Here is a 26250-nt window from a genome sequence, read left to right on the forward strand (position 1 = left end):
CATCTGGGTTGTAGAGAATCTGTTGAAAGATAATATTTTTAAAATAGTGAAAATTCAGATTCTTTTTTTTTTTTATTTTAAGATTTTATTTATTTATTCATGAGAGACACACAGAGAGAGCGAGGAGCAGAGACACAAGCAGAGGGAGAAGCAGGCCCCATGCAGGGAGGCCTATGTGGGACTCGATCCCAGGACCCCAGGACAACACCCTGGGTCGAAGGCAGGCACCAAACTGCTGAGCCACCCAGGTATCCCATGAAAATTCAAATTCTATGCAAGAAAATTCATGTGATAGAACCTAAGCAGTAATATAAAGGAAAAAAATCCTGCTTTAAATCTCCATATTAGGGAAAAGGGTGGAAATGTTTTCTTTTTTAAGGAGTTTGTGGCTAGAACTTAGAGAAGAAATTAAAATAGAATAAGAAAACCGAGCATGAATGATAAGAATTTGAAAAATATTTGATATAATTAATTGGTTCTTATAGATTAAATTGGAAAAGTATTCGGCAGCTGGATAGTTTTCAATTGGTAGAGCATGTGATTCTTGATCTTGGAGTTGTAAGTTCAAGCTCCACATTGGATGTGGAGATTTCTTAAAAATAAAATCTTAAAAATTAAATTGGTAAAGTATCCGCTCAATCTAAAAGTACACATTAGTAAATTTATAATTGAAATGGAGATATATAAATCAATTAGATTTTAAAAGCATGATCTGTCAGCTTGATGCTAGAAATTTGAATGCTAGTATCAAAATGTGTGGCTCCTTTAAAGATAGAATATTACAAAACTGCCATTTAAAAGAGAGTATGTCTGGGGCACCTACCTGGCTCAGTCAGAAGAGCATGCCACTCTTGATCTTGGGGTGATGAGTTTGAACCCCACATTGGGCCTAGAGCTTACATAAAAAATAAAGAATAAAAAAAGGAAAGTCATTTCCTTGTGATGGCTTTCCTGAGACTTTTCCAAACTATCAGAGAGTTTCCATATACTCTCAAAGTATAGAAAATAATAGTAAGATACCCAGTTCATTTGCTGAAATTAATATGACTTTCATTTTTATTTTTATTTATTTAATTATTTTTAAAGATTTTATTTTTTAAGTAATCACTATACCCAACATGGGGCTCAGACTTATCTCCCAGGTCAAGAGTCACATGCTCTACCAACTGGGCCAGCCACGTGCCCTTGTGACTTTCATTTTTAAAAATTAAAAGCAAAATAGCATAAGAAAATTTAGGAAATTCTTATTTATGAACATAGATGCAAAAATCCTAATAAAATCTCAGACAAATTGAATAGAGAAACATTTTTGAAGATTGCTAAGATAATTCCAGAATTGCAAAATTGATGTAACAGCTGCAAAACACATTACATTGATAAGAAACATTAAATCATATATCACTGTAATACAGGCATTTGAAAAAATTAACTTTTATTTCTAATTAAAACCAAGAGAAAAAGAAAAAAAATTTCTTTCCAGAGTTCTTTCTAAAGAACCAACATATGGGGGGGTCCCTGGATGGTTCAGCAGTTTAGCACCTGCCTTCGGCCCAGGGTGTGATCCTGGAGTCCTAGGATGGAGTCCCACATCAGGCTCCCTGCATGGAGCCTGCTTCTCCCTCTGCCTGTGTCTCTGCTTCTCTCTCCCTCTCTGTGTCTTTCATGAATAAATAAATTAAATTAAATTAAAAGAAAAAAGAACCAACATAGAATATTTGGTGAAGAAGAAAGAATCAACCCCAGAATCTTAGCTCTGTATGGGGTCTCAAAAGTAACTGAATTCTGGCCCCATGTTTTACAGGGGTTAAAACATAGCCAGGGACAGGACATGACTACCCAAAGTTATTGAGTTTGATGATAGATCTTTTGAGTACTAGTCTAGCTCTCTGTTGTCTGTTACTTTTATTATAAATAGAAACGTGGGTGCTATTTGTCATTTTCTGGTATTTAATACAGTACAAAAGAAAGGACCTTGGAAGTAATTGAATCCAATGCATTTACCCCTGCCACTGCATCTCTGGCAAGTAAACATCCAGCTGGTCATCTGGCTTCTGCCTGAATGCTTCCAATTTTGGGCAATCCTTTACTTAGGGATGCTGGCCATTTTGGAAAGCTCTACTTCTTTAAAGATGGTCTGTGTATTGAACCAAAATCTGCCTTTCTGGACGATTCTGTAATTGTCAGACCAGTAGTTTGGTTCCAAGGTGGGATATGGGGAAGTATGCACAAGACCATCCTTGGAGGTAAGGAAAGAAGATATGAAGATTTCTTAAAATTTTTTTTTTATTTTACTTTTTTTTTTTTTTTAAGATTTTATTTGAGAGAGAGAGTGAGCGAGCAAGAGAGAGAACACAAGCAGGGAGAGGGGCAGAGGGAGAGGAAGAAGCAGACTCTCTGCTGAGCACAGAGCCTAATGAGGAGCTCAGTCCCAGGACCCAGAACCCTAGGACCATGACCTGACCTGACAGTAGATGCTTAACCAACTGAACCACCAGACACCTCAAATATGAAATTTTCTATGTATGTTTATTTTTTATCTTAAGAAAGATAATTATTTTGTTAATATTTAAAATATGACTTGATATGAGAGCTCTGATTTGGTCTACAGAGCTTACTGATCTACTCAGCATGCCTGTCCTTTAGCCAGGGTAATTTAAAAAAAAACAAAACCCCTGCGGTTGGTGCACGGACCATCAGAATGAATGATGGCTGCAAGCAGTGTGGTGCAGAATCAGTGCTGTACACTAGATTCCTGACAGAAAATTGGGAATCACTCAATTTAAGTTGATGGTGGTTTGCTTTATTGTGGTTTATCTGTGTGTGGTTATGTGGATTTTAGGCTTATCAAATGATTCTTGTGAAAACCCACAAATTGAGGATAACATACTAAAGTAAGTACAATGAACAAGTAGAAAACAGTAAAGCCCTTTCCTTAACTCCCATTAATCTTTGCCTTCAAGATAAAAGTAGCATTTTAATAATGAGTGAGAAAGTGAAGGCTTTTCTAAAGGAACTAATTTTATGGAGGCAGTATTTTGGTTCATTCATTCATTCATTCATTCATTCGAGACATAGAGAGAGAGAGAGGCAGAGACACAGGCAGAGGGAGAAGCAGGCTCCATGCAGGGAGCCCAATGTGGGATTCAATCCCGGGACTCCAGGATCACCCTCTGGGCCAAAGGCAGGCACCAAACTGCTGAGCCACCCAGGGATCCCAAGGAGACAGAATTTTGAAAATGAATATTCAAGAGTGTTTTTACAATTATACAATTGCCAAGAAACCGATAGCTATAGAAACACGCATTTTTGCACACTTAATAGTTGGAAATATCCTAAGCTATAAAAATATTCCAACAAGGATTGTTTTCATGGGTTTAAATCTTTAAAAATATTAAAATACAACAGCTTCTATTAATATTTAACAACAACTAATCAACATCAAGGAAGATTGTTATTAACAGATGAGATTTAAAAATGAGTGTAACAGTAAATTTAGTCCCATTTAGATATCCATATCTTCTTCCTATCCTAATAAATAGAAATACTTATTACGACCACAGAAGGAAGTAAGATAGACAAATACAGTGAGCCCTTATACAACATGGGGGTTGGGGTACCAAACCTGCACAGTCGAAAATCTGTGTATAACTTTCGACTCCCCAAAAATGTAACTACTAATAGCCTATTGGCTAGAAGCCTTATCAATAACATAAACAGTCAATACATATTTTGTATGTTATATGTGCTATATACTGTATTTACAATGAAGTAAGCTAGAGAAAAAACAATGTTATTAAGAAAATTGCAAAGGAAGTAAATACATTTACAGTACTGTACTTAACTGAAAAAAAAATCTACACAAATGGACCATGCTGTTTTTCAATATAGGGATGGAAAAAAAAAAACTTTTGGCAGGATGGAATGACATTACTTAGGAAACACAATCGACTAGAAACTACTAGAGGTTAAAAATGAATTTAACAGAGTTGATTTTCTAAATACAATTTACAGACTGAGAACTACTGCATGCATACAGTATGATTCCATGGCATCCTGGAAAAGGCAGGAGAATAGATCTGTGGTGGTTTAGGAGCTGGTAGGGGAGGGGATTAGGATTTCCTACAAAGGGGCATAAAGAAATTTTTTAGTATGAGAGGGTCTTAACTGTCATGTGTACGTTTGTCAGAATTCACAGAACTGTACACTAGAGAAAGTTGAATTTTACTGAATGTAAATTATATTTCAATAAACCTGACTTTAAAAATAGATTTAGAATATTCTGTTTAAAAAATGGGCAGAGGACCTGAACAGACATTTCTCCAAAGAAGATATGCATCTGGCCAACAGATGTGAAAAGATGTGCATGATCGCTCATCAGATAAATGCAATTCAGAACCATAATAAGATACCACCAGTCAAAATGACTGATCTCAAAAGGACAAGAAATAACAAGTGTTGGCGAAGATGTGGACAAAAGGAAACCCTCCCACTGTTGGTGTGAATGCAAACTGGTGCACTCACTGTGGAAAGCAGTATGGGGGAATCCTCAGAAAGTTAAAAATAGAATTCCATGTGATCTAGTAATTCCATTGCTGAGTATTTACCCAAAAACCTGAAAACTAATTTAAAAGCTTTATGCACCCCTTTGTTTGTTGCAGCATTATTCACATTAGCCAAGATATGGAAGCAACTAAGTGTCATCAGTAAATGAATGGATAAAGAAGTGGTGTGTATATATGTGTGTATACACACACACAATAATATGTAATTCCATATTTATATAGTGGAGTATTACACAGCTATAAAAAAGAATGAGATCTTGTTATTTAGGACAACATGATGGACCAAAGGTGTATAATGCCATGTGAAATAAGTCAGGCAGGGAAAGACAAATGTCATATAATTAATATATAGGATCTAAAAAAAATAATAAAAAACTGCTAAATACAAACTGGTGGTTGCCAAGGCAGGGATGGGCAAAATCGGTAAAGAGGATTAAGAAGTACAATCTTACAGTTGTAAGATGAATAATTCATGGGGATTAAAAAGCACAGCATAGGGGATCCCTGGGTGGCTCAGCAGTTTGGTGCCTGCCTTTGGCCCAGAGGGTGATCCTGGAGTCCCGGGATTGAATCCCACATTGGGCTCCCTGCATGGAGCCTGCTTCTCCCTCTGCCTGTGTCTCTGCCCCTCTCTCTCTCTGTCTATCATGAATAAATAAATAAAATCTTAAAAAAAAAAAAAAAGCACAGCATAGGGAATATAGTCAATAATGTAATAACTGGTGGCAGTTGGCAGCTAGGCTTGTGGTGAGCGTTGTGTATCGTGTGGAATTATGGAATCACTATGTCACCTGAGGCTTCTGTAACATGTCAACTAGACTTCAATTTAAAAAAATTGAGAGAAGATAATTGCATTCCCAAAGGGGGTAAAAGTCATATGGGTCTGCATTTAAGTGCAAATAGGTTTATAAAATGACCTATTTTATAATAGCGGAGCGATAAAGGAAGATACACTAATGAATAGTAATAGCCTCTTTCTGGTTGGAAAGACTAAAGAGAGATGACACGGCCCAGCAGGAGCAGAGCGGCCTGTGGGGGCAGGTGGGGCAGGTGGGCGACTGCGGGGAGGCTCCCGGCGGCAGGTGCCCGCCTCGCGAGCCAGCAGGTGCAGCGGCCTGGAGCCCCGGGCGCAGCCCCCGGAAGCCGAAGCCCGCCCCGCAGGACATCCGGCCGCCTGGCCCGGGGCGGGGCCTCCGGAGCGCGGGGCCTGGGGAGCTGGTTGCAGGTGTACCCAAATCCTGGAATCCGGAGGCCGAGGAGACAGTGAGTGCGCCGGGCCCCCCCCTCCCGCCTCCCTGCCGGGCATCCCCGTGCAGCTCCTCAAGGCAGGTCCTGCAGTCACCGGCCCCCACCAAGCACCACCTCCGGGGCTCCCAGCCCGCCCCCTAACCCCCCTTCTGTCTTAGCGCAAGCCCTTTCCCCTTGCAGGTGCTCAGCACCTTCGCCTTTCAGTTTCCTTTTCTCCTCTTGGCAGTGGCCGCCTCCCGCGACGCGGAGACCTGGAAGGACGTGCAGGTGCCGCAGGAGGGCGGTGAATGGCCAAGGAGGAGCCTCGGCTGAGTGGGAGCACTAGGCCTTTGGGAGCCCAGGCCGCCTGTGCCCTTCCCCTCAGCATCAGGGAGGGGACAGGAGGGGGTGCAGGGCAGAGTTTGGGCTTAGAGCTTTTCAGAGAAAGCCTCACCAGGCCTGCATGGGTGGGGATGGGGGTGGTGGTGGGCATGGAAGCCTTCACCCTGCACCCTGTGGAGACCATCTCCAGCTCTTCTCTCTCCCCATGGCCTCTGGTCAGACCTACTACGGGCAGGTGCTGAAGAAATCAGGGGACCTCCAGACCAGTGCCTGTGTCACTACAGCCAGGCTGGTCCCCAGGCACATCCAGGAAGCCTTGAGGAATGTACACGAAGAAGTAACCTTGAGGTAGAGTGCCCTGTGCCAGCCCCGTCCCCCCAGTCACAAAGACTCTAGAGAGCAACTTTTTTTTTTAAATTAATATATTTATTTATTTATTCATGAGAGATGCACAGAGAGAGGCAGAGACATAGGCAGAGGAAAAAGCAGGCTCCACCCAGGGGGCCGAATGTAGGACTCCATACACAGACTGGGATGACGCCCTGAGCCAAAGACAGAGCCACCCAGGCATCCCAGACAGCAGCTTTTTCAAAAGATAGTAATGTGGTCACTAGGGAATTAATTAATCCATTTCCTCCAATCCATCTGGTTTGCCTTGTCTATTGTAAAACTAGTAAAGCACACTCTGATCATCTTACAGCTCTGTTTAAAACCCCCAACCCCATCCCCCCTTTACTCAGGATACGTTTATACACCTTGGATTGTCGAGGCTGTGCAGTTTGGTCCCCCCTTCCTAGCCAACCCCAGTTCCTTCTGATGCACTAACTGTTCCAGCCAGCTCTTTCCCTTCCTCCTGCCTCACATGCAATTATTGATCTGGAACACCTTCCCTCTCCTTTCTGCCTTCCAACACTTCACTGCTGGCCTACCTGGTTTGTGAGGCCATTTCTATCCTTGAGCACCCTCTTCCCTAAACCACTATAGCATTTACTGCCAATTCAGTAAATCATGGGAAGTGTTTTCTGTGCTCATGGGTTGCCTCCCCAGGTAAATACCCCCAGGGGACAGAAGTTCTGGACCTGTAGTAGATGTTCAGCTAATGCCTAACTAAATATATTTATTCAACAAATATTGTAAATGGCTTATTTGTCTTAGTACCTGGTACAATGCCCAACCTTGATAACAATGGTAAACAAAGCAGAGTCCCAGTTTTCATGGAGCTTCCAGTTTAGTGAGGGAAACTGAACACCTAAATGGAAATCCAGTAAATGATGGAAGCAAGGAGGGACAGAAAGGAAGGAGGGAGGTGGGAAGGAAGGATTTGTAAGATGTAGTGATTCCACATATTCTAGTCTCTAGGGGAAAAAATATGTATATATGCATGTGTTTTCTATTTCCCAGGTATTATGGCTGTGGTCTGGTCATCCCTGAGTGTCTGGAGAACTGCTGGATTTTGGACCTGGGCAGTGGAAGTGGCAGAGATTGCTATGCACTTAGTCAGCTGGTTGGTGAGACAGGACATGTCACTGGGATAGACATGACAGAAAGTCAGGTGAGGCAGTGATTTGGAGGACAAAAAGGAAGAAATTCTCAAAGGCATTCTTTTAGAGATGAAGTTTCTTTTGTGAGTCTTTGAGGATAATCTAAGAGGGCTACTCAATACAAAGCTCATTTGTGCCACTAGGGTTTCCTGTCCCCAAAGCCTGAGAACTTTGACAACTAGGAGCCCTTCTGGGAGAACAGAGTCAGAGGTTTGACCTGACATAAGAAAATTATAATCACCCATTGGAATCTGATTTTTCCCTTCCTCTGCCACCTATCTTGATGGATTTTGTTACTGAGTGAAGAGTTTATTCAAGCAAAATACATACATCAAGGGACACTTGGTCGACGCAGGCAGGAGAGCATGCAACGCTTGCTGTCAGGGTCATGAGTTCAAGCCCCTCGCTGGGTGTGGAGCCTACTTAATTAACCAGAACAACAACAACAAAAAAATCCATGTATCAAGTGGGAGTTTATCCCTCATTGAGTTTTCCCAGACATTACATTTCCCATGTAATGTCCTACATGCCCAGAGGAACCTTGTACACTTATCCAAAAATATATTACTAATATTCCATTAGTAATAGGAAATTTTTAGTAAAAAAGTAGCATATATTTTTTAAAGATTTTATTTATTTATTAAGGAGAGGCAGACTCTCTGCAGGAGCCCCATGTGGGACTCGATCTTGGATCCCGGGATCACGCCCTGAGTCAAAGGCAGATGCTCAACTGCTGAGCCACCCAGGTGTCCCCAGAAGTACCATATTTTTAAAAAATGATTATCAAATTTATATATAAGTATAAATATTTTTTGTTTTTGTGTTTTTAGGTAGAAGTGGCTAAGAAGTATATTGAATATCACATGGAAAAATATGGCTTCCAGACCCCCAATGTGACTTTTCTACATGGCTACATAGAGAAATTGGAGGAGATTGGAATCAAGGATGAGAGTTATGATATAGTTATGTAGGTCTACACCCTCATTTTTGTGAATATAGCCCATTTCCTGTTGAACACAAATGTCACCACTCTTCGCTATACTGAGTCTCATTTGGGGTGTTACTCATGACTTGATAAAGGGAGGGAGTTGCTCTCGGGCGCTTGTAGCCCAAGGGCCTCAGAACACACTAGCCCAGGAGAGAACCAATTGTAAACTTAACCATGAACGGATGAGCCCAGAAGAAGAGCAGGACCACTGAGTCTGCTCATAGAACACACACCAATGTGTTATCTTTAGTATTATTGTCACAGCAAAGTATAGGACTCTGTGTTTCTTCTTTTTCTTAGAGTTGTTGTCAAATCATGCCCAGGTGACAGCCTTAATAAAGCTGCCTTGGAGGAATTTTGCCAATTTACCTGTGACATAAACAGTGCGTGGTGCAATAGGCATCTGGCTGCAGGTTTTGTGCTGTTGCATGGTGACTCTCAGGGCAGAAACAAATAAGCGTGCCTGATTTTTTTTTCCTGCATGCTCAATATGGCTAACAATATATTGGTTTTTTTTTTTTTTTTTTAATTTTTATTTATGATAGCTGAGGGAGAAGCAGGCTCCATGCACCGGAAGCCCGACGTGGGATTCGATCCCGCATCTCCAGGATCGCGCCCTGGGCCAAAGGCAGGCGCCAAGCCGCTGCGCCACCCAGGGATCCCTATATTGGGTTTTTATTTTATTTTTTTAAAGATTTATTTATTTATTCATGAGAGACACAGAAGAGAGAGAGGCAGAGACACAGGCAGAGGGAGAAGCAGGCTCCTCACAGGGAGCCCCATGCGGCACTCGATCCTGGATCCCGGGATCACGACCTGAGCCACCCAAGCGTCCCTATTTTATTATTTTTTTTTTAAAGATTTTATTTATTCATGAGAGACACAGAGGGGAGGCAGAGACATAGGCAGAGGCTCCTTGCAGGGAGCCTGATGTGGAACTTGATCCTGAGCCGAGGGCAGACGCTCAACCCCTGAGCCACCCCAGCGTCCCAATTTATTGCAATCTTAAACACTTTGTCCATCTCCTTTTTTGGGGGAAAAGTTGAGTGTGGGGAAGAGAGGAGGGAGGCAGGAAGAATGATATAGCTTTGGGAAATGATGGAAGAGATCTTTAGGGTCTAAAGGATTTGAGGAGCTCTGAGTAGTGTGCAAATTTGTCTGACATTCCATCAGTTCTCTTTTAGATCAAATTGTGTCATTAACCTTGTACCAGATAAGCAAGCAGTGCTGCAGGAGGTGTACCGAGTGCTAAAGGTGAGGGAAGAGGGAGACAAATGGTCTTTAAATGTCAGTAATAAAATTAAAAAAAAAAAAATCAGTAAGAGCAGATGGAATCTGTTCTGTTCTTCCCCCCTTGAGCTGAGAACTCAAACTCTGGTAACTTTTTCCCTACATTAAAAAAAGGATGACAAAAAGGGGCATGGCAAGAATGCCCCAGACATGGAGTCTTTCTCCTCTCCTGTCATAAAAGGTAGTAAATCTGAGAGTCATGATTGTCATTGAACATGTAAAGTATTTGCCTTATTGCTGTCTCTCCTCCTGTCCCCTGCTGCACATGGTCAGAAATAGCATCTGTGGAACTGCAGGGACTTTTGGACTGACTATAAAGATTCCTATGGATATACTCTTCTAGCTTGTATATAGTGTTTCTCAGAGCTGCTTATTTCATCTCTATCAGGATTTCAGATCTTTGGGAAGTTAAAGATGATAGAACTATTACATTAACTGCTTTCTAAAAGGAAGACGTGCAGGAGCTCCATACCCTCTACATATATCATGAGATGTGCATCTTCGTGACAGAAGATATGAGATTCTGAGATTTTGGGTTTACAGAGCTGTCGTAGAGATCAAAAGACAATATATAGAAAAGATTTAATAATGTCTTATTTAATATGTCATGGACCAGCTTGCTATCTTCATCAAGATGTACTTCTAAAAGGTAGAGACATTATTGTACAATCTAGACTCTGAGCCCTTGAAACTAGCTATATACTGTCTTTTTAAATTTTTATTTATTTACTTATTTGACTGAGAGACCAAGAGAGCGAGCACAAGTAGGTGGAGAGGTAGGCAGAGGGAGAGGGAGAAGCAGGCTCCCTGCTGAGAGCAGAGTCTGATGTGAGGCTCCATCCCAGGACCCTGAAATCATGACCTGAATGAAGGCAGATGCTTAACTGACTGAGCCACCTGAGTGCCCCCACCCCTTTTTTGCTAAATACAATCTTAAAATTCCTAATCACTCATATGTCTGAGATCCTAAGGACATTTAAAAAATATTATTATAAAAATAAATAACATTATAAACGTTATATAATTTTTAAGGGAGAAGAATTTAGGAATGCTTTTTATTTCTGTTAGTTATACAACTGCCCGGGACTGCATTTGGTTCAGATTGGCTAAAATTTTAAGCACCCCAGCATCTTTATTTAGGAGAGAAACACTCTTGGAAAGCCATTTTATTGTCTGTTGGGTAGAGCGCTGAAAGAAAATCTTGACACACAGCTGTTGCTTGTAAATAGGGAGGCAGCTATGATTTGTTCACAAGGGATCACCCCAGTACTTCTGTTGGTTTTTAAAATTGATTTTATCTCCTCATTCCTTTCTTTGCTATCTGGACTAATGTCATCTTTAACCTTGTTTGGACTAATACTGCTGTTTCAGCATGGAGGGGAGCTGTATTTCAGTGACGTCTATGCTAGCCTTGAATTGCCAGAAGAAATCAGGACACACAAAATTTTATGGGGTAGGTGTTGCTTTGTTTTGTTTTAAGGCAGATACTTGTTCACATACAGAGCTCTGGTCTGCTGATATCCTTTGTGATGGAGGAACACATGGGACTAAGTGGAAGAGGCTTCTGTCTCCTTGCTCCTCAGCCACTCAAGAGTGGTATGACCTTGGACAACTTAGTCTTTTTAAGTCATTGTTTTCCAAATTATTATATTATTATAATATCCAAATGTAGATATTAATATCTACATTTTACTGGGCTATTATGAAGATTAAATGAGATAGTGGATATGAAAAATACTTTGAAACCTATAGTACGGCAACTGTTCTCAGACTGAAGCCCCTTCATCCCCTTCTGTCCTCAGTGTTATTGTGTTGTTTTTTCCGTTATTGTCATGTTAACGGAGTCTCTGGAAGTTGAGATGAATACATGCGAGTAGTCAGTCTGACTATGAAATCCAAAGTTCTTACTTTTAGGGGCACCTTGTTAGCTCGGTGGGGGGAGCATGTAACTCTTGAACTCTTGATCTCAGGGTTGTGAGTTCAAGCACACGTTAGGTATAGAGATTACTAAAAAAAAAAAAAAAAAAAAGAAAAGAAAAGAAGAATCCCATAAAAAAAAACAGTTCTTACTTTAAAAATAAGTGATGTTAACTTTTTCTTATCATACAATAATAAATGAATATTGCTAAAATGTTGGAAAATACAAAAAGAAAAAGAAAAAATTACTGCTTATCATGTAACCTAGCAATAACCTCTAACATTTTAGTATATATCCTTTTAGGGTGTCTATGTGTGTATGTGTGTGTATGTATGTATAATAAAATTAGGAGCATGCTACATATAGAATTTAGTATTCTAACTGTTTTGGGGATATTTCCTAAGCCTAAAACATTTAAAAATATGTTTTAAATGTATGTATCCTACAACTGTATTGTACAGTTGTGTACTTTGACAATTTCTCTATGGGTAATCATTTGGGTTGTTTCTAATGTGTTGATGTAATAGGTTAAAAAACTATAAAATGCCTTATGAATATTTATTAGTAGTAATCATTCTAGTAGCAGATCATTTATGATAATCTGGAGCTAATAGACAACTGTGTAAATTATCCTTTATATTTTTTTACTCACATAGCATAGTGCTTTTCAGAATGTGACTTAATCCATCCAGAATATGATCACAGGTTGGTGGAACCAGTACATTAGTGACTGTCTTGAAGAATGGTTTCCAGGGGGCCATTAGCTAGCATGTTGCATTTTAACTGTGACTTTCTAGATATTGGGGGCACTCAGGTCCTTTTTCTATTTTTAGGGTCTATGTTTTAACTAATACCATATCCTTTTTTAAAGTTTGCTTATTTAAATAATCTCTATACCCAACATGGGACTCAAACTCATGACTTTGAGGTCAAGAGCCTCATGCTTTTTTGACAGCTAGGTGCCCCAACTAATAATACCGTTCCTAATCAATTTTATAGAAGAGTAATTTCTTAAAAAAAAAAAGAGTAATTTCTTGAATGTCTAGTTGATTAGCCTGTGATTTTTCATTTTTTTAGGTGAGTGCCTCGGTGGTGCTTTGTACTGGAAGGACCTTGCCGTCCTTGCCCAAAAAATTGGCTTCTGCCCTCCACGTTTGGTCACTGCCAATCTCATTACAGTTCAAAACAAGGAATTGGAAAGAGTGATTGGTAAGAAATAGCAGTGGGGATTGTTAAAATTGCTCCCTGAATGGTTCACATGTGGTGATTAACAAGAGTGTACTGAGTGAGTCTCATTTGAAGGAGACTTTGGGTCATCTGGGTCATCACCCATCTTGTCTTCTGCTTAATAGCAACCTCCCAAAGTTTGGTATTTAATAAAGCAGTTCAAAGTTATTCAGTAAATAAAGTGAACTGCCCAGAAAGATAACTGATGGCTGCAAAGAAGAAAATCACCTTTATGATACATGTGCTCTTCATCTGCTAAGCAAACCAATAGTCGTTTGGGTGCTGGAGCTGATCCATGGGTAAATTCTGTTTTAGGTGACTGTCGCTTTGTTTCTGCAACATTTCGCCTCTTCAAACTCCCTAAGACAGGGCCAGCCGAGAGATGCCAAGTGATTTACAATGGAGGAATCACAGGACATGAGAAAGAACTAATATTTGATGCAAATTTCACATTTAAGGTAAATAAACATTTCCATGACTTCGGACATTCTAGAACTCTTACCCTTGCTCCAATTACCTTTTCTTTCTTTTTTTTTTTTTAATTTTTATTTATTTATGATAGTCACACAGAGAGAGAGAGAGGCAGAGACACAGGCAGAGGGAGAAGCAGGCTCCATGCACCAGGAGCCCGACATGGGATTCGATCCCCGGTCTCCAGGATGGTGCCCTGGGCCAAAGGCAGGCGCCAAACCGCTGCGCCACCCAGGGATCCCTACCTTTTCTTAACCTTTCATTGCTTCTCAGTTTTCTGCTTTTGGGATGCGCATGGGTGTGTATGTATACTTTCACGGAACCGTTAAAAGTAAGTTGCAGGCGTCATGACATTTTACCCTTAATATTTCAGGATGTATCTCCTAAGAATAAAAAATTCTCCTACATAATCACAATATCACTATCACACCTAAGAAAGTTTATTTTTAAGATTTTCATTTATTTATTTGACAGAGAGGGAGAGAGAGAGCAGAAGCAGGGGGAGCAGGAGAGGAGAAGCCGGCTCCCTGCTGAGCAAGGCACCTGATGTGAGGCTCGATCCCAGAACCCTGGGATCATGACCTGAGCTGAAGGCAGATGCTTAACCAACTCAGCCACCCAAGCATCCCCTTAAGAAAAATTTTTACAGGAAGCATCCTTCAGACATCAGATTAGTGGAATTACAGAAAAGCAGGATGGAAAAGAAAAGAAGTATTGTGCAACCGTATTTCAGTGGTTCACTTGTATCATAGAATTAAGGAACTGTTAGTGTTTAATGACAACACAGTGCTATTTCTACTACTCTTTGCAGAGCAGGCTTTATTTTCTCAAAATGGAAAAGTACAGGCTTTGGAATCAGATACCTGGGTTCAAATTCTGGCTCTATTATTTATTACTCGGGTAAACTTGAATAAGTCCTTCTTTGAGATATAGTTTGCTCTACTGCAAGAGTAGGGGTGATAACACTTACTGTGTAGAATTTCTATAAGATTAGCAATAACACAGGGGTACTTGGCTTGCTCAGTCAGTAGAGCATGTGACTCTACATCTCAGGGTTGTAAGTTTGAGCCCCACATTGGGTGTAGATATTACTTAAAAAATAAAATCTTAATAAAGATTAGCAATAATATAGCAGAACATTGGTACATACTGGGAACTCAGTAAATAGAAGATGCAGTCATGATTTGTTCCAAAGGTAGAAGGATTTACTGTTTTCTACCCCTGATTTTTTGGGTTCAAATAGCATCTTCAAGTTTCTTAACTACCCCTTGGTGCAGTGGAGTTATTAATGCTTTTTCACTGATGCACTGCCCCTTGGTGTCCTGCCTGCTTCTGTAGAGTCACAGAATCAAAGTGGGAAGGGCCTTTGAACTCATTGCTCTGATACAGTGGCTCTCAAAAAAACAAAAACAAAAAACCCACCCCATTTTTAATAGTAGATTCTTTTTTAAAGCAAAATTTTATTTAAGAAACCAATACTTACCCTGTGTCATACATCGCTTTACATAACTCCAGTATATATATATGAAGGGATGAAAGCAGAGCTTATCTGAAGGGAACAGGGATTAGATAGCCCAGAATTTCCTGTGCTCACTCTTGGTTCCCAAGGCATGGGCCCTTTATAACCCCCCAGGCACCCTGAGACTCACCAGAATACACATTAGAAATGATTACTTTATTTATTTATTTATTTATTTATTTATTTATTTATTTATTTAGAAATGATAACTTTAATTTAAAACCTCATTTTAATGACGAATAAAGTGAAACCCAGATAACAATGGTTTTCTACATCTGTCTCTGAGGAGAAATGGAATACAAGAGCAATGAGTATCCCCCCCCCTTTTTTTCTTTTTTCTTTGCTACCAAAGAAAAACTGATTATGACACTGGTCAATTCCATTTTGTAATAAGCATGAAATAGCAGCAAGATCTGAATATAAGAAAATATTGTATCAGAAGGTATAGTCTTTTTTTTTTTAAGATTTTATTTATTTATTCATGAGAGACACACACACAGAGAGAGAGAGGAGGTAGAGACACAGGGAGAGGGAGAAGCAGGCTCCATACAGGGAGCCCGATGGGACTTGATCCTGGGACTCCAGGACCACTCCCTGGGCCAAAGGCAGGTGCTAAACTGCTGAGCCACCCAGGGATCCCCAGGTATAGTCTTTTATCCTGAAATGTCACTCCTTAGTAAAACCTTTGCATGTTTTTCTTTTATTGAGATTCAAGTGGCATTTCTTTCTTTTTTTAAAGATTTTATTTATGTATTTGAGAGAGAGAGAGAGACAGAGACAGAGATAGAGACAGAGACAGTATACAAGCCAGGGAGGAAAGAGGCAGAGGAAGAGGGAGAAGCAAGCTCCCCACTGAGCAGGGAGCCCTCAGGTAGGTGCTCCATCCCAAGACCCTGAGATCATGACCTGAGCCAAAGGCAAAGAGGTTTAACTGATTGATTCACCCAGGTGTCTTTAAAGTGGCATTTCTTAATATGTGTTTTTTTCCTACTACCCTTCAGGAAGGTGAAATCATTGAAGTGGATAAAGAAACAGCAGCTATCTTGAAAAATTCACGATTTGCCCAAGATTTTCTGATCAGACCAATTGGAGAGACGCTGCCAACATGTAGTGGCTGTTCTGCTTTAGAATCAAAGGTTTGTTTGGCTTTCAACCCATACCTTGCCACAGACTGCTAAAGCAAGAAACAAATCATTTTTCCTTTAGTTGGCCACTATTGATAATTTCTAGTATATTTATGTCTACAAAATAACTTGAATTAATTTCATAACTTTATTTTTCCAATCTGGACAGTAAGCCAGAGACTCTTAACTTGGTGCACCTATGAATGGACTTCAGGGCATCCATGAACCCCTTAAAATTATATGTGTGTGTATGTATTTTCTCAAGAGAGTGTCTATGACTTTCATCAGATTCTTTTTTCTGTTAAGATTTCATTTATTTATTCATGAGAGACACAGAGAAAGGCAGAGACACAGGCAGAGGGAGAAGCAAGCTTCCTGCGGGGAGCCTGATACAGGACTTGATCCCAGGTTCCCCGGATCATAACCTGAGCTGAAGACTGATGCTCAACCACTGAGCCACCCAGGTGCCCACTTTCATTAGATTCTTAAAGGAGTCCAGATACAAAAACGGTTAAGAGCTACCTTGGAAAAATTTATTCAAATATTTGTAAGTTTTTGAAAAAATAATTTTAAAAAAGATTTTATTTATTTATTTGAGAGAGAGAAGGAGAGAGAGCACAAGCAGAAGGAGGGGCAGAGGGAGAGGGAGAAGCAGAGTCCCTGCTGAGCAGGGAGCCTGACACGGGGACTCAGTCCTAGGACCCCAAGGACCATGATCTGAGCTGAAGGCAGATGCTTAACTGACTGAGCCACTCAGGTGCCCCTCAAATAATTGTAAGTCTAAATTAAGATAATTGAATTGTGCTACAGAAAGACTGTACCAGTCTACATGCCTACTTGCAATATATGATAATACCTTTTCTCTGCTCTTACTAATATTGGTTATTATTTTTTAAAAACTTTTCTTGGGACGCCTGGGTGGCTCAGTGGTTGAGCGTCTACCTTTGGCTCAGGGCTTGATCTCTGGGTTCTGGGTTCAAGTTCCACACTGTGCTCCTCTTGGGGAGTCTGCTTCTCCCTCTGCCTGTATCTCTCCCTCTGTTTCTGTGTCTCCCATGAATAAATAAATAAATAATAAAATCTTTAAAAAAATAAAACCTTTTTTTGTCTAATGGGCAGAAACTAATGTGTTGTTTTATTTTGCATATATTGAATCTTTTGGTATATTTGTTGGCCAGTTATGTTTTCATCCATTTTGAACTTCCTATATAATTCCTTTAACCATCTGCTCTTAGAGTGGTATTTGCCTTTTTAAATTATTCTATAAAAAATTGTCTATTATATATTGTGAATATTTTTTCTTAGCATGTCATCTTTTTATTTACTTATTTTTCCTGAATACACATTTTCAATTTTTATGTAGTCATTTCCTTCATGGTTTCTGCCTCTTATGTTATGATTAGAAAGACTTGCTCTGTGTGAACATTATGAATTTACCTATATTTTCTTTTAATTCTTTTTATTTTATTTTATTTATTTATTCAGGAGAGATACAGAGAGAGCGAGGTAGAGACACAGGCAGAGGGAGAAGCAGGCTCCATGCAGGAAGCCTGATGCAGGACTCAATCCCAGGACTCCAGAATCACGCCCTGGGCCAAAGGCAGGCCCTAAACCACTGAGCCACCCAGAGATTCCCTTCTTTTAATTTTTTTAATAGGTTTTATTTTTAGGTAATCTGTACATACAACCTGGGGCTTGAACTCACAACCTCAAGATCAAGAGTTACATGCTCCACTGACTGAGCCAGCCAGGTGCCCCACCTATATTTTTGTTTAGTACTTTAGACATTTTGAGATAAAATTCATATAACATAAAATTCACATTTTTAATCACATGTACAATTTAGTAACTTTTAGTACATTTACAAAGTTGTACTATCTAGTTCCAGAAAACTTTTGTTGCCCCAAATAGAAATCCCATATCCATTAAGCAGTCTTTCTGCTATCTCTTCTCCCCCTGGGAGAAGCTGGCAATAATCAGTTTTCTGTCTCTGGATTATAATATCCACTATTGTGGATATTTTATATAAGTGGAATCATACACTATATGGCCTTTTGTGTCTGGATCCTTTTACCTAACATAACGTTTTCAAGGTTTATCCATGTATCAGTACTTCATTAATTTTCATGTCTGAATAATATTCCATTGCATGGATATACCACATTTGTTTATTCATTCATCAGTTGATAGATAATTAGGTTCTTTCTACTCTTTTTTTTTTTTAAGATTTTATTTATTTATTCATGAGAGGCAGAGACACAGGCAGAGGGAGAAGCAGGCTACATGCAGGGAGCCCGATGTAGGACTCAATTCCGGGACTCCAGGATCACACCATGGGCTAAAGGCAGTGCTAAACCGTTGAGCCACCCAGGCTGCTCAGTTCTTTCTACTCTTGGCTCTTGCGAGTAGTATTACTGTGAACATACCTGTACATGTAAATCATGTACTTATTTTCAATTCTTTGGGGTCTATATCTAGTAGTGGATTGTTGGGTCATATGGTAATTCTACATCTAACTTTTTGAAGACTAACCAAACTGTTTTCCATAGTGGCTGCACCATTTTAAGTTCCTACCAGCAGTGTATAGGTTTCCAGTTTCTCTACATCTTTGCCAACACTTTATTTTCTTTTTCGTTTTGATTGCAGCCATCCTAGTTTGGATTTGCAGCCATCCTAGTTTGGATTTGCATTTCCCCAGTGACTAGTGATGTTAACCATCTTCTCACATGTTTGTTGACCATCTGTATATTTTCTTTGGGGAAATGTCTATTCAAATTCTTTACCCATTTTTTTTTTTTTTTAGATAGAGGGAGAGGGAGGGAGGAGGAGCAGAGAGAGAGGGAAACAGAGAGAACCTTAAGGAAGCTCCATGCCCAGCACAGAGCCTGACACAGAACTCGATCTTACAACCTTGAGATCATGACTGGGGCCAAAATCAAGAGTTGGACACACTTATCTGACTGAGCCACCCAGACTCCTTTGCTCATGTTTTAATTGGGTTGTCTTTTTGTTGTTGAGCTGTGAGAGTTCTTTATATATTCTGGATACTAGACTGTTATGAGATATATGACTGCCAAAACTTTCTCACATTCTGTGTGTTGTCTTTTCTTTTTTAAAAATTACTTTTATTTTTTAAAGATTTTATTTATTTATTCATGAGAGACACACAGAGAGAGGCAGAGACATAGGCAGAGGGAGAAGCAGGCTCCCTCTGGGGAGCCTGACGTGGGACTCGATCCCAGGACTCCGGGATCATGACCTGAGCCAAAGGCAAAGAGGCACTCAACCACTGAGCCACCCAGGTGCCCTGTGTGTTGTCTTTTCACTCTCTGGAAAGTGTCCTTTGATGCACAAAAGTTTTTAATTTTGGTGAAGTTGCATTTTTCTTTTTTGGTTGCTTGTGCTTTTGGGTGTTATAGCTAAGAATCCATTGCTTAATCCAAGGTCATGCAGATTCTTCTAGCACTTTCAAGGTTTTGCTTTTCACATTAAAATTTTTTAACCATCTGGAATTTATTTTAGCATAAATGTTGAGGTACAGTGTGACTATTTCTCCAAATATTAACTAGTTCAAATTTTTCTCTTCATTTATTAAATCAATTCTCCACTATTTTGAAAAGCTGATTTTTATCATATCTTAATTTCCTGAATGTATACCTGAGCCAGGATACCACTATATTAAAAAATGGTCATTTTCTAAAATATTTTGGTTTCATTTTTGAAATTATTTTAGTATCTGAAATATTGGTATAGTATTTTTTAAAGCATTTTATTGCGATTTATCTCATGTCATCTCCACAACTACCCTATGAAGAAGGCAGATAGGTAATTATACTAGACAGTAGTATCTTTCTTTGCCTTTCTCTCTTATATATTTAATCATTTCACCGTATTCATGCTATCACAATTGTTTTATTGATCCATTCATTAATTTATAATATTGTATTTAGAAGAGGCTTAGTGATGGGTTTCAAGTTTCTTTTGGCTGACAACTCACAGCATTCACCAAAGTCATACCAATACTGTGTCTCAAGGCACTGAATTTTGGAAATCCCAGGAAAGAAGACACTGATGCTGCCACGGCAGGATAGTGGCAGAGCATGGGGTTTAAGTACACAGGCCTTGCAATCAGACTAGGTTTAGATCTTGGCTCTATCAGGCATGTGTGATCTTGGGTACCTTACCTAACCTCCCTGCACCCTCTGTCTCCCCATGTGTAACAGGAAGGTGATAATCACTTTTTGCCTCAGGTTGTGAGGATTAGTGGAAATGATGTATGCCTGATGTTAGCCTGATGCCTGGTACATAATGCAAACTCAAGAAATTGAAGTAGTTACAGTTGTGGATTTGTACTAAGATTCTTGGTCACTTGGAACTGTGTTCTAGGATTTATCATTCTCCCACACACCCTTTCTCCTGGGCTCAGAGGTTCTCTAATCTTTTGCCATGAATTTTTGCTTTCTCTTGCTTGGGTTTTATAGTAACTTTGGATACACTGAGCATACATTGATACACAAGTAACTGTTATGCCTTTTTCTCCTCCATCTGTTACATTATAAGCAGTCTTTAAGAGTAAAGTTTATTTAGAGATCACTCTCCAAAACTGTAAATTTGTAGCTGGGAAAATTTAATTGAATGCAAGAGACAGGAATTCTGGAGCCAAAAACCTGAATGTATTCTTATTTGGCCACCATTACTAGCATGAATCAAGCCCAAGCTAAGTATAGAAGCCACCTCTAGAGCTGAAGAGTGATTGACGGGTTTTGCTTTATGAAATTCTTGAGCATTCTGTTTCATTTCTTTTCTGTTTTTCCAAGAAGATGCCTTTTTGGAAAGTAGAGAAATTTGACTTTGGACTTTCAGTCTATTAAACCTTTCACAAATGTGTTATTGGTATTTTGAAACTCTGGGAAGTTCACTGATAACAAAACCTTGCTGGGGAGAATCAATGTGTATTTTGAAATGTTTTCACCATTCGAATTCTCCTGGAACCTAGTTTCCTGAATCCTCATTAGAAAAGCAGTCAGCAGATTACTGTTACAAGTAAAGGGAGTGTTTCCTCCAACCACAACACTTCCAGTGTACTCTGGCTGAAAAAAAAAAACAAAAACCATTAATCAGGCTGGCTTCTGCAAAGACCCCGTTCTTCCAGCCTGGCTCTCCTTGACCTCTCTCTTAGTGTGCACTGGGGGCACACAGGAGAACTCTTGACCTCAGATACCAATGGTAATGTTCCATGTACTTGAACTAGTTTATCCCAACTGTCTCCTCTCTCATCTGCCTTATTTCTTTCAGCCTGCTGATGTGCCAATGTCTTTAGATCAGTTCCAAGGTTTTGAAAAGGCAATCATTGACAGTGAAGGAAGATTTAAAGAATGAGACAGCTGCGTGTCCTAGAAATATAACCTTGTGTAGTTGGAGGAGGACATTCATATCTTTTTTATGGAAGACCTTTCCGATAAAGACCTAGAGCACAGTACAGGCAGGCAGCATGTGGGGGTTGCTGGCACTTGCGTCTTTCTGACAGCTGCAACCACAGAAGAATGCTGCTTACTGTGGTTTGTCTCAGTGATGACTGCTTTCTAGAGCCCTTCTTTTCTTTCTTTTTTCCTCTTCCTCCTGCCTTTTCTCCTCCTCTTCCCACTTCCCACTTCCCCTCCTCCTCCTCTTCTCCTCTTCTCCTCTTCCTCATCCTCTTCCTTCTTCTCTTTTAATCTTGACAAGGAAAGTGTATCTTGCTATTAAAGGAATTACATTAGGGGCACCTGGGTGGCTCAGTCAGTTGAGCATGGGACTCTTTATCTCAGCTCAGGTCTTTATCTCAGGGTTGTGAGTTCAGGCTCTGTATTGGGCTCCACACTGGGCATGTAGCCAACAATAACAATAACAACAAAGGATTACATTAGTAAAACACTGCAGTACCAGGATTGTGGTACATACTGTCTTGCTGCAGTTCATAGTGGTGGTAATAACAAGGTGAGCAACACTAGGAATAATATAGAGGACCAGCCTTTACTGAATGGGTAAGATGTTCAGTCATTTCGTCCTCACAACAACCCTTTATCATCCTCATTTTACAGATGAAGAATCTAAGACTCAGAGAGATTAATGTACTAATCCAAGGTCACACAGCTAGAAAGCAGTGAATTTGAACCCATGTTGGATTTTAGAGCTGATAGTCTTACCTAGTATGCTGTCCTGCCTCTCTGTATCTAGACTTTTCACAGAATCACAGGATGTTGGTGCTGGAAAGTACAGTTTATCAAAGTATCTCACCTTTTATTCCCTTTAAGTCTTGGGATCTTTTAGGACTGAGAGTGTACATTAGAAAGAAATACTGATGTCACTATCTCCTGTTCATAGAATCTGGGATGGCAAAAAGAGTGGAAAATCATTTTCCTGGGTGAAAAGGAGGAGAGGCGAACTCTTCTGACCAGAAATTCCAATGTAGCGAGAAGAGGAAAGAATGAACAGGAGGGCATGGCAGCAGCAACAAGCATAGCTAGGCCTCTACCAGGCATGGAGATGCTAGCTCACTTGTTCTGGGAGCCCAGACCCAGGCAGGTGTCTTCATTCTAGAAAGGTGAAAACTGAGGGCCAGGGAGGTTCCTTCACTAAAGGGAGTGGTCCATAGACTGTCCTTTTTTTTTTTTTTTAAGATTTTATTTATTTATTCATGAGAGACAGAGAGAGAGAAAGAGAGAGGCAGAGACACAGGCAGAGGGAGAAGCAGGCTCTATGCAGGGAGCCCGATGTGGGACTCAATCCGGGGTCTCCAGGATCAGGCCCTAGGATGAAGGCGGCACCAAACTGCTGAGCCACCCAGGCTGCCCTAGACTGTCCTGTATGAATGTAGGGCCCATGCGTGTCTTGTCCTACCTTCTATTTGCAGTGACCAACAATCAAGTGTAAGAGAGTACATTTACGTTTAATGAATTCATCATTATTTGAGGTGGCTTGTCCATGCTTTTGCTGCCTTTGTTTTGTGCCTGGTTGGTCTCTGGCCCCCTTGGTGTTGCTGTTGGAATATCTCATCTGGAGGTGAAAGGAGGAAAAATAAAGTCTGCCGTCTTGTCTTCTGAAAATTCCAGTCACTCTGCCCTGAGAGCTTGCTGGCCATTGTTGGCAATCTCAACATCTGAACATCAACAATTGCTAATGATGGCCCTGGTGTCTAGGACTTGCCTTCTTGTCTTGCATACATATTTCTGGAGATGAGAGTAAGGGAAGGAAAGATTTGGTATTTAGCATTCAACATTTTGGTATTCAATGCCAGAAGGGTAAAGAGCATGTACACATAGGACTCCCATAAAACAAAATGTAACCAAATAAACTTTCCCCTAGGGACCACCTTTAAGAAGCTTTAAATGAATTTTACCTTGAAAGTAGTAAAAACATGGGGGGGGGGGGGGGCGGACAGGGACCACTGGCTCAGTGGTTGAGCATTTGCCTTTGGCTCAGGTCGTGATTCCCGGGTCTTGGGATCGAGTCCCACATCGGGCTCCCCTCAGGGAGCCCACTTCTCCCTCTGCCTATGTCTCTGCTTCTCTCTCTGTGTCTCTCATGAATAAACAAAATCTTTTTAAAAATGTAGTAAAAACCTAATTAGAAGTTTCAGGACGAGACAGCCACCTTGATAGCTGACTCCCAAAGATTCCATGGAATTATAACATTTTATCTACCTTCCAGGTAAGCCAACCTCAGTCAAACTGGAATATGAGTGTTGGGGTACATCAAAACACCTTTAATTTGTCCTTTCATTTTGGTTTGATTTTTGACAGGGTATCATCACAGATCCATTCACGCTTGCAGGACAGTCTGACAGTATGAAGTCCAGATGTTCCCCTGATGTTGCTGGAGGCTGCTGTGGCATAACTTACAGCTGACTGGAAGAAAGGGGCAGGAGGCTAAGGACTTACATATGTCTTTTAAATCTACTCTCTCCCATAGCACAGACCATAATAAAGAATACATAGTGAAAAGTCACTATATTGTAGATCATTGATAAAAAATAATTATTTTTAGAAGGTTTTAATTGAAGGTTCATAGCAAATGACCTAAAGGCTGGTTAAGTAGGTTTTTCTCTCTCTTTGCTAATTCAAAGTTCTGGTGCCACTTAGTGGTCAGCTGTGGAACTGGGAGGCCGTCTTCAGGCTTGGCCAAAGAGAATGACAGTTGGCAGAGGGTTTCAGGAAAAACATCTTCCTTTTGACCTGCATAGCACCTTTTGGACTTTCACCATGTTTGTTCATAAAACAAAGCTCCTACTGAAATTATGCTAATCATGCCCAAAAAAATTGCCAAATCATATTTGGTAGGAGTGCTATCAAAGTAACTGGTCTAAATCAAACTTTTTTTTTTTTGCAATTGAATGAAGAAAACAAGTGAATAATGAATCTCTTTGACCTCATTGGATCATAAAGAATGACAACATAGTGATTCTCTGTAGTAAATCCTAATCTGATCAGGAAAAGAGTGATTAATTTTTTTTCTTTTTTTTTTTTTTTTATAATACATTTATTTTTTATTGGTGTTCAATTTACCAACATACAGAACAACACCCAGTAGGAAAAGAGTGATTATTTTTTAAAGAGGGGTAGAAGAGGTAAACACGGTGGGTTTCTTTTCCTTTTTTTAATTTTTTTTTAAGGATTTTATTTACTTATTCATGAGAGACACACACACAGAGAGAGGCAGAGACACAGGCAGAGGGAGAAGCAGGCTCCATGCAGGAGCGTGACATGGGACTTGATCCCAGGTCTCCAGGATCAGGCCCTGGGCTGAAGGTGGTGCGAAACCGCTGAACTACTGGGGCTGCCCCTTTTCTTTTCCTTTATAATATGTCCTGCTTAAACTTTTAGAGAAGTATTAGATTTAGTTCTAGCTTCCATGGTTAAAGAATGAGATTGAGGAATGTTTCAGGATGATGTTATCATTTGAAATGAGAACATTATTTCATTGAAGTCCAATTACATTTAAAGGCTTTGTCAGGGGGACATAGAAAGGTGTAAGTTTATATAAGTCATGGTCCTTGTCATCAGGAGCTGATCAGCTCTTTAATAACAGCCTTCAAGTGATGAAGAGTTTTAATGAGAAAAATCCCAACCAATTGCTCTGACCTCAGTGCAAAAAAACAAGAGGGGGAGCTGACATGACCCAAGAGATATTTTATTAGGGGTATGAGAACATTTATAAAACATTGTAATGCCTCACAGAATGCTGGAATGGATTCTATAGTCCAAAGTCCTCTTTTAATAAAGCTGTTAAAAATGGAGAAATTCTCAGATTTCTGACTGGGTTCATCCATGGGACCTGACTTACTACTACAGTCTAAGGAGAGGACTGAGTGGTATCTTTTAAGTTCTATTCACTCTGTGACCTTGATTCTAAACAGTGCTTTGGTGGTTCTAGAGTTCATTATCTACCCAGGGATAACCTATTTCAGTGACAGCATTAGTTAGAATGGTATAGGTAGGACAGGTGGGATTAAGCATATTTCACCATCCATGAGCAGAAGGTGGTCCTGCCAGAGGGGAAAGGATGGAAAGAAAGAGTTCTGGTTATTTGGTTTATTAGGCTTTTCTAAATTTAGAGGGAGGAGGTTTTAGGCAATCATTTGTCATTCTGAATTCTCAGTTCCCCCAAAAGAGGTTGAGGGATGAGTTTAAACTGGAATGTAGATATTCATGTTGTGTTTTTCCAAAGGATAACATACTTTATATATTATTTTCCAACAAAAATATACATCGTAAGAATTGTATTTAGTCTAGAATCTAGACAAAATATCTATTAATATAAAATGAAGTAGATGTGTTTTGTCCAGAAAAATGCCATACATGATTATTTAAATATTCAAAATAGGTGAGATAGACAACTAGGAATGTACGTCCCTTATCACAGAGTTTACCTTTCCTTTAAGCGAGAGAGGCTGTGTTGAATGATGAGCAGAAGGCTGATGCCAAACTTTTGTTTTTTTAAAGATTTATTTATTTATTTATGACAGACAGAGAGAGAGAGAGAGAGAGAGAGAGGCAGAGACAC

The 26250-nt window shown here is 40.0% G+C and overlaps 1 protein-coding gene across 5 annotated transcripts; it reads left to right on the forward strand.

The window, feature by feature from the left end:
- Positions 1-5444: 5444 nt before the first annotated feature.
- AS3MT (arsenite methyltransferase) lies at positions 5445-25487 on the forward strand. 5 transcript variants are annotated; one of them, XM_025993008.2, is made up of 11 exons: positions 5555-5825; positions 6037-6077; positions 6352-6479; positions 7533-7683; positions 8503-8639; positions 9845-9914; positions 11322-11403; positions 12946-13077; positions 13411-13553; positions 16087-16221; positions 23991-25487. In XM_025993008.2, coding segments are annotated over exons 1-11 (1125 nt in total). In that variant the 5' UTR covers positions 5555-5824; the 3' UTR covers positions 24096-25487. The 5 variants fall into 5 exon arrangements, with proteins under 5 accessions (XP_072595980.1, XP_072595979.1, XP_025848793.1 ...); XM_072739880.1 differs by lacking the exon at positions 23991-25487 and adding an exon at positions 17695-19911; XM_072739879.1 differs by lacking the exons at positions 6037-6077; positions 6352-6479; positions 23991-25487 and adding an exon at positions 17695-19911 and having other exon boundaries at positions 5445-5825.
- Positions 25488-26250: the final 763 nt, after the last annotated feature.

Source organism: Vulpes vulpes, chromosome 15 (genome assembly GCF_048418805.1).
Source record: "Vulpes vulpes isolate BD-2025 chromosome 15, VulVul3, whole genome shotgun sequence".
In the NCBI taxonomy this organism is placed as follows: domain Eukaryota; kingdom Metazoa; phylum Chordata; class Mammalia; order Carnivora; family Canidae; genus Vulpes; species Vulpes vulpes.

What these genes read in the sequence shown, in the direction of transcription:
- AS3MT (XM_072739878.1), top strand. Translation starts at nt 5,563, where the DNA reads ATGACACGGCCCAGCAGGAGCAGAGCGGCCTGTGGGGGCAGGTGGGGC. An exon ending in TAGACATGACAGAAAGTCAG is followed by an intron (nt 7,684 to 8,502) that starts GTGAGGCAGTGA and finishes TTGTGTTTTTAG; the next exon opens with GTAGAAGTGGCTAAGAAGTA. An exon ending in GGAATTGGAAAGAGTGATTG is followed by an intron (nt 13,078 to 13,410) that starts GTAAGAAATAGC and finishes ATTCTGTTTTAG; the next exon opens with GTGACTGTCGCTTTGTTTCT.